Here is a 9,107-nt window from a genome sequence, read left to right on the forward strand (position 1 = left end):
ACACAATGTTTTGTGGACTGGACGAGTCCTTTGGAGCTAGAAGCCGCCCGAGAGAAAGATGGTGTTAGACGATTTATGTCAAAATGGCCTAATATGGTTTTGGTGAGTGAGTGTATTCGGGCGGTTTGTCGCCCTCATTAGTTAGGATTTGTTCTTCGTGTGGACGACTCAACTCATGTTGGGCAAGTGACACATTTATTAGTGGGGTTCGGTTTGTTCCTTATAGATACTTGACCCATGTTGGGCGAGACATTTGTTATGTCCCCCTTTTATAGATTAGCTTGTGAGCCACGTGATTCTAACTATTTCCATATAAGGCCCAAAACCTAGTTGGATTAGACCAAGGGTTAGCATCTCCCCACTATAAAAGGAAATAGTCTATTGTAATTATGTCTGTTCACTTGAATAATAAATACGACAATTAGACTCTAAGAACTCTTCCAATAAGGGTTTTGACTTGATCTCCGTCACTGTTTCACTCAACGTGAACAAAAAGGAAAAAACAAAAAACAAAAAAGAACATCTCTTCATATTTTCGTCCTTGAATATACGATTAAATTTAGAACACGCACAAGACAAAATTTACACCACCATCTAGTTTCAAAATGCACACCGGTATAGTTGAGAAGAAGAAGAAGAAGAAAACAGTTTCTTGGAGGTCCTAGGTTAAAAAATAGTTATTCCCTAATCTCCCTTTCTTTTCTTTTTTTAAATTCTGTATATTCTTGAACTATGTAGCTGCAGTACTGATAACCAGATTTTTTTGAAATTACGCCATATATACTAATACATGTCCACACTGAAGAAAACAGAAGTTTATCTACATTGAAAAACTTCAAAAATGTAAATAATGTCTCTAATGGCTTTTGAATGCATGGCTACGAATAAAAAACTTGTCATGTGATGAAGGATGCGAAGAAATGCTGCTCTGGCAAAACTTGCTTGTAATTGATTTAATCAATTAGATGAAGGCCTGCAGCAAATTGAGGAAAGCCATTAGTATATCTGTTGGAACATCATCGTTTGGTATTAATTTTTAGAAAGAAGTCTCCAAAATCAATGTGAAAGATAATACATGCCTACATAAACGTATGTGTTTATTAAAAATTGGGAGACCTATACTCAACCACAAAAGTTAGCTCAGAGTTAAGGTTTTCACTATCCTTATAAAAGCTATCTATATTCTATTTCTAGCCAATGTGGGACCCAAATATGGGATATCTCCACAACAAATGGATCTAGAATAGGCTCTGATACCATATTAAAAATTGAAGGTCTATACTCAACCACAAAAGTTAGCTTAAGAGTTAAGGTTTGCACTACCCTTATAAAAGTTATCTATGCTCTATGTCTAGCCAACGTGAGACTTATAACAATTTTCATGTTATACAAAACATCAAAACAGGGTTGATTCCTCAAATTAAAGTCATCTATTTAGGCATGGCAAGCATATGCATGGTTTTGGATTTAAAAAATAAAAAAGCATATGCATGGTTTCTAAAAGAAAGGGGAACTTATTCATTTAGCTATGGGCAAGGATGACGATCATCTTTCTCCATTTGGTATCTGATTTCATGTCTCATTAATGAAATTGTGTTACGTGGGCATGGAAATGACAGTTATAACCTTACATATGTTGTTTTCAAATAACAAGACATAATTTAATTAGTATGACACATAAGAGGACATCAAATAGGGTAGAAGATTTTATTGCAGACAAAACTCCTACATAAAAATATTCATGGCCATTGTGCCCCCTTTTCCTCTTGATTTGGAAACAAAATATAAACCAGATCTCTGAAGGATGATTATCCCCTTTGTTTTTCAAATAAAAGGATGTGGTCCTATCAAAGAGATAAAGATATAGCTTTTCTAATATAATCAGTAAACCTCAACTAGTCATCAGTCAAAATTATATCTAGCTTAACCAAGTCTTATTATTCAAAAACAGAAAAATATCCAAATCTGAACTCTATATACTTTTCTCAAACATAATGCACATTACCTACAAACATACCCAACAACATACATATTGTTCAAGACATTTTCCAATAAATATTGCATATAGAGTTCTCATCAACCTTAATCATCTTTCTGGAGTACTCTTTCATCCCATAGTGTCTCAATTTTCTGCCTTACCAATTACATTTTTCCATATCAACTAAAAGCCACGATATTAGTTTGTAACAGACATGTTCGTGTTTTTTCCAATTGACATGGAAAGATTCATTGGCGAGACAGGAAATTAAGACACCATTGCAAACAGAAGATCTTGATACACCAATTTTTAGAGCATGTTAATTAATGACAAAAATTTGTGCATGCAAATGGCATGGTATAAAAAACATACACACTTTTTTTACCTGAAAGCAAACATCTTGACATCACATTCAGGTCTTCTTCCAAAATCTACATCCATCTGTTTGATTTGATGACAAGATGCTAGAAAGGGGATATCTGTCATCTGCAAACTCCCAACCTTCAAACCAATATGTCCACTGACATACACATCAAACACCATCTCATTTGCATTGATGTCTGATTTCAAATCATCAGCAGCATACTTATCAACATCAGCATTATGCAGTGCCATTGTCATATCCAAATCTGTGTCATTCTTTGGCATCTGAGAGAAGCCCTTAAGTTTAGCCATCCCCAATGGCACATCTTCACTTGTGACATCAACAGAAAGAGGACCATACAAAAGCTTCAGCTTCTCATTCTTGTTTGAGATCCTCAATCCTAAACTTATATCTGCATCCATCTTCTGTGAGCTATCAACCTGCAATGAGTAAGAGGGAAGAAATTTAACACGCTAAAATAAATCAAGAATGACTAATTGGAAAAGACAGTATAAAATTTTGAAGAAGGCCAATACAAATAAAATTCTTGGGGGAGCTACCACCCAATTTTTAGTACACCAAGGTCCGTCCCTACCTGCAACCTGGTTATGTTGATTGACCTGACATTAACCTTTGGCATCCCTGCTTTGAGGAATCCCAAGTAGGAGATCCCGGCAAAGAGAAGAACGATGATGAAGATGAAGACCAAGATGCATCCCCATGCACAGCATGCAAAGCAACATGGATGGTGTCGTCCCTTTTCAAGGTGGTCTATAGAGGAATGAATATCGCTGATGTCAGAGGAGCGGCTTTGCATGATGCGGCTGGAGGGGACCTCGAAGGCCACGCGCCGGCCCATCTTGCGGGAGCCTGTGGAAGGATTCTTCACCAGCGCTGGCTTGGTCTGTTGCTCCTCCATTTCCCAACCTTTGACCGCCCTCTAAGGAACAGCACACCTACGTCCAATGTTAGTTTAGCAGAAACCAAGAAAGATAGGTAATGTTGTGTGTTGGCTTTTGTTTTCCCATAGGCTGCAAAGGTTTTGCCACCACAAATGCTCAAATCTATATATGGTAAATCAAGGTTGGCGGATAAACAGAGTCAACAAATGTCCTTGAGGGACATGCCGTTTCCCCTAGCTATAGTTGATATGAATAATGTATATGTCAATTTATACTCGGTTTATTATTTGGAGCTTAGAAGTTATAGAATTATACTATGATTATAATTAAATTTTTCAAAAATTACTTTCCTTCAACAAGTTTCATGAATAGAGGAAATGGGATATGTCTAATTGCATGTTTGATTATGCGGTTGAAAGTCTTGACGTATTTTGGATTGTGTACCAGAGCCAATCCGACCACATTATAACATGGTTTCGACCAATTAACTCATTTGAACTTCGCAAATCAGTCTCTTTTTTTAGCAAGTTGAGGTGACAAGGTAAACACAATTGGGTGGTTAGTTTTTTTTTTGAAGGTCAATAGGGTGGTTAGTTCAAACAGTACATACTTGATTCTTCTTAAGCAATGTTTCAAGTTCAAGATCTTGAGATTTCAAAAAAAAAAAGTTCAAGATCTTGTGAATAAAAAATAAAAATAAAAACTCTGATGTGAGATAGCCCCATCAAAATGTGCTAGATATGAAGGCAAAGAATAAATAAGGATTACTAGAATGGTTTAAGAATTATGTTTTTCAGCTCAAATTTATAACTACAATTTATTTTTATTGAATAAAGCACCAAGCATCCAATAAAAATGTAAAGAAGGGAGGAGGGCTAAAAAAAGAGCTAAACTGTACATTGCTTTGGAAGCAAGTATTAATATACTGCCATAATATCATCAAAGGAACAAGAGACTGAACACGGGTAGTTTTTTTTTTTATCAGCATGACCCAGTCAAAGCATTATAAGGTGATGCCACACAAACAGCACAACATCAATTCAAGTTTCCAGGGGACCAAATGTGCTTAAATGAAGATCATCAATTAAATCATGATGTTAATACATAAGAATTCATGCAAAGCAACCTACCTATAGAAGGAAATAACTAAAGGAACTCCGTTTGGGAGAAATACTAAACAACTGGACAGAAAGGTTTGAATACAGTTTGAGAAACCTTCACTAAGCATGCAATCTTCTTATATGCCATTTTATGTCACTTTATGGTTAAGCAAAAAGCCAGAGGTTAATCTATGGAGTTTGGACATTTGAGTCTTTAGATTTATTCTCTTCTGAAGATGGTCGGTTCTCTGAGTCAGATTGCCGGATCTCTTCAATCATTCTCACTACTTCATCCATGCTCGGTCTCATATCTGGCATCTTCGCTACACAGGCCATGGCAATTTGCAACATTTGCACCATTTCTTCTTCAATGTTTTGGTATTTCATTAGCTCCACATCGAAAACCTCAGCTGTCCACTCCTCCCTAACAACAGACTGAACCCACCTGGGGAGATCAACCATATCATCGCGGCCTGGAGATTGCAGAGGAGCCTTCCCGGTAAGCATTTCCAGAAGGAGGACGCCAAAGCTGTACACGTCTGATTTATGAGAGTGCTTGCGCGTTTCAATCACCTCAGGAGCGCGATAACCTGCAACTCTAGAAGGGGTTGCAGGAACATTCATAAGCGGGGTCAGGCCAAAGTCAGAAATGCAGCCATCATTATCTTGGCTGAGGAGGACATTTGAGGACTTAATGTTTCCAAGGGTGAATTTGGGACCACCAACAGAATGGATGTGAGCAATTCCTCTGGCAGTTCCCAGGGAAATTTTTACTCGGGAGTCCCAATCTAACGGTGTTCTTCCACCTGTCCGGCTGCCTGTAATCAAATTGAGATCCAATGTAAGGGGAAGTGAAGTGTTTGGATGGTCTAGGACTTCAAACATATGAATGATCTTAAAAGAAATCAAAGAAGCCCACAAAAGGATCAAAATAAAACAAGTTTTTGTACCAACAAACAAAACTTTACTTCCAGAAGATTTAACTGAAACTGCTAATAAGAAAAGAAATGCATACCATGCAAGAGAGACGATAGGTTTCCAGCTGGGACATAGTCATAAACCAAAAGCTTTTCATCTTTTGAATAATAGTAAGCACGAAGCGGCACAACATTTGCGTGCTGTCCAACCCTTCCCGTAATCTCCATCTGCTGTTCAAAGTCCTTCTTGCCTACCACAACTTCTTTCAACCTTTTCACCACAACTGTCATTGACTCCTCCAATATAGCCTTATATGCAGTGCCATAGCTACCCTTTCCAAGAACTTCGGCTGAAGCTCTCAGCAAATCCTCAAGATCAAAATTATAAGAACTGCCCTCGAAGAAAACCAACTTGTTCTTCTCAGGTTCTTGCACCCCGCTCCCAAACTCTTCTTTTGGCTTCTCACCCCTGCCACCGCTAGGACCTTTGGCTTTAATTTCGTCAGAACCCCTGTCAACGTCCTTCTTTAAACAGCAAAGAACAATCACAAGAACTACAAAAAATAGCAGCACACCTCCTCCAACAGCAATTGCAATGATAGCTACTTTACTCAATTTATTTTTGGAGCTTGGTCTTCCAGGAGCTGGTGATGGAGCAGGAGGTGTCAGGGGAATCACAGAGCATGGCTTTAGAGGCAGACCGCATAAATGAGAGTTTCCTTCAAATGACGAACTAGCAAAATTCTGAAGAGCTTTAGGAATAGAGCCATTCAATTTGTTGTAGCCTAAATTCAAATGCCTGAGGTTGGTAACATTGAGATTTGGTATCTGTCCAGATAGGGAGTTGTTCTGGAGATTCAAACTATTTAATTCTGTCAAATTTTGTAGGGTCTTTGGAATGCCACCGGTGAAGGAATTATATGACAAATCAAGTACAATTAGTTGGGGTGACAATGAGGCAGGTATATCACCAGAAAGGTCATTATTTTGAAGGTAGAGATACTGGAGAGAAGGAAGAGAAGCAATGTCAGCAGGCAAATTACCACTGAGTAGATTGGAGCGAAGGCTAATAATTTTCACCGCATCAAGCTTGCCAAGTGTGTTAGATGGGATAGAGCCAATTAGTCCAACTCCAGGGAGCCGGACATAAATAACACGAGTTCCATCTTGATTGCAAGTGATGCCTACCCAAGATGTACAGACAGAGGTGGACGGATTCCACATAAGGTTCCGACCGTGAGGCACAGCATTAGCGAAATCAAGAAGAGCTTGCTTATCTGAACTTAGGTCAGAAGAAGCCACAGTAAAATGAATAATCATGACAAAAAGGAAATAAGCCGCTGAAGTAGAATAGAAGTTCATGGAGGGTAGCTTGCTTAAAGGAATTGGATATTGACAATTAGAGTGGGTGTAAACTTTGTTGGCCTTCATATTTTCCTGGTTTAGCACCATGAACATAAATCATAGTCAGGATCCATCAGCATCAAGAAATAAATAATATCAAACAAACATAGTCTGTAAAATAAATTAAATGCAATGGCAACATGTCAGTAAATAATAGTTGAAATGGAGTTATCCCTAGTAAACAAAAAGGAAGCATCCTAATCAACTGAGTAACAAATAGTCCATTGCAAGCCTCAGGTACGCTTTGGAAGTCTCTTTCCATTATCAAAGGAGAAATTATGGAGGAAGACACTCTACCTGATTATAAGATCATAAAAAGTTTACAGATCTAGTTTTACAGCTACCAAGAGACATAATGCAGATTTGGGTTCTCTGCAGTAAGAGCAATCCTACATTCGCATAGTTAATGAATCTGAGCTGTTGGATTAAGATCAGCCGGCTCATTTGTTTTATCAAGATAAAATATTGAGCTGTTCGTAGATCGAACGAACAAACTACTCAGATTCTTTGACTGCGTAAATATAGGAATTATCTAACCGCAGGAATCCGAATTCAACCAACAGACCGTTAAATACAGATTAAAAAAGAAAATTCATTTCATTTCCAAGAGTTTATCAAGTTAAACCTAGAAGTGTCTAACTGGAAACAATTAACCTAAAATACCAGAAAGGGAAAGTAAGTGTTTTTAGAAGACAAAAGAGGAAGTAAGTGTTTTTAGATTTGTGGTAACTTAATAAACTGTTTAACAACTGGAGCTAAAACTTCTGCAGTTTATTCTCCAAAACCAGATAATTTTTTACCCAACCACCAACTATGCAAACTTTCCTCCTTGTTTTGGCTTCTGAAGACAAAAGAGGAAGGAACTGAATTTCTACAATGATTTAGTAAAGAACAAAACAATTCTTCAAATGCAAACACCATTTAATTGATTAGGAAGGAAATTACAGGATAACAAACAGTCAGAGTAGTTCAACAACTAAATTTGCTTCATGAATGAAAAAAAATTGAAAATTTCTCCAAAAGTATCTTCAGATCCCAAACAAAACCCAAAAACTCCAAACATGAGAATTTGGCAATTTGCAATAGGGAAAACCCCAAAATGGTTTGAATTACACTCCAGCCTCCAATGTGGAGTTGCATTCTTGAATAAAAACAAAAACCCAGATCTGCAAGCTAAATTAGGAGCAACACTACTATACCATTGGAAAGCAGAGAGTGAAAAAGGATAAGCTTTTGCATGAGCAAACAATCACCTGAAAAGAAGCAAGGGAGGGCTCAGAATTCAGGTGCTAGTGTCAGAATTCAGAGGTGAAACAGCAGGTGAAGTAGCATTTGTTGAAGCAGAAATGGCAGCTAGGGAATTTGCTAGTAGCATTCATAATCTGGAACATGGAGGTAGTAGCAGCCTCAAATTGAGAGCATTTCAACCTGGAGAGAATAATGGCAGCTAGTATAATACAGTAACTGAAGAAAAAAGAGGCTTCATGGGGAATTATATATAAATAAATAAATAATCAGGATCTAAGAAAGTGACTTCATTTTTAGAAGTTCAGAGATATTTTAAATAAAGAATAAGCAAGGGAGTATAGAGACAGCAGGGCAATGCAGAATTGACACTAACCTTACTTCAGAAGAATTAACCTCCTTTTCTTTCTTGACCTTGCCTCCAGTCCTAGAGAGAGAGAAAGGTTGAGACTTTATGGCTTTATTGAATCTGGGGTCTCAGTGGGGTGAGAAGAGAGAGAAATCATTAATGATAAATCACATTTCAATGCACACTTAATATGATTATGTTTCATAGTAACTCCTTAAATGGTTATCATGAATTAATACCCTATTCTCATTAACTCCTTTTCTATTTTTCATTTTCTAAATTTAAAGAACATTTAGTTTTCATTTTATGTTTTCATTTTCACAATCATTGTGGCTGCCGTCACCACTACCACGACCACTATTATCATCACCACGAGTACTACCCCACCACTGCCTTTGCCCCTATCGTCGTCATTGCTGCCATGACCACCCACCACCACCCCAAACCTCCATCATCAGTGTTTTTCATCTCATTGGTTGTTGATGGCAGCGATAGGAACATAGCTCCTGTTGGTGGTAGCATATTTTGATTTTTACTGAGTTTTTTATTTTCTATTTTGATTATATTCTAGAAAATATCAACCAAAGATTTTAAACTTTATTTTTTATTTTATTTAAAAACTAAAATAGAAAATACATAGAACAACAAACAAACCTAATTTTCTCAATCTCATACTTTGAATTTGTTATTCGTCTCCCTTGTTTTTCATCCTTAACTCCTATCAATTAATGACTTTGGACATCTTTCAAAAAAAACAAATTGATGACTTTGGACGGTTACTCGAGACTGTGAAAGCCTTTATAAGAATCCTAAGAGAAAATTTATCACCAAGTCACATGCATGATGGA

The 9,107-nt window shown here is 37.3% G+C and overlaps 2 protein-coding genes across 2 annotated transcripts; both read right to left on the bottom strand.

The window, feature by feature from the left end:
- Positions 1 to 536: 536 nt before the first annotated feature.
- On the bottom strand, positions 537 to 3,372 carry LOC130723785 (uncharacterized). Its single transcript, XM_057574914.1, has 3 exons — positions 2,938 to 3,372; positions 2,364 to 2,782; positions 537 to 973 (listed from the first exon to the last, which is right to left on the bottom strand). Exons 1-3 carry the CDS (start codon positions 3,259 to 3,261, stop codon positions 958 to 960), a joined length of 759 nt encoding a protein of 252 aa, XP_057430897.1. The 5' UTR covers positions 3,262 to 3,372; the 3' UTR covers positions 537 to 957.
- Positions 3,373 to 4,180: 808 nt separating this feature from the next.
- Positions 4,181 to 8,433, bottom strand: LOC130723052 (probable inactive receptor kinase At5g58300). The gene is made up of 4 exons (XM_057573976.1): positions 8,287 to 8,433; positions 7,919 to 8,093; positions 5,360 to 6,698; positions 4,181 to 5,162 (listed from the first exon to the last, which is right to left on the bottom strand). The coding sequence occupies exons 3-4, from the start codon at positions 6,690 to 6,692 to the stop codon at positions 4,534 to 4,536; spliced, it is 1,962 nt and encodes a 653-aa protein (XP_057429959.1). The 5' UTR covers positions 6,693 to 6,698; positions 7,919 to 8,093; positions 8,287 to 8,433; the 3' UTR covers positions 4,181 to 4,533.
- Positions 8,434 to 9,107: the final 674 nt, after the last annotated feature.

This window comes from Lotus japonicus, chromosome 6 (genome assembly GCF_012489685.1).
Source record: "Lotus japonicus ecotype B-129 chromosome 6, LjGifu_v1.2".
Lineage (NCBI taxonomy): Eukaryota > Viridiplantae > Streptophyta > Magnoliopsida > Fabales > Fabaceae > Lotus > Lotus japonicus.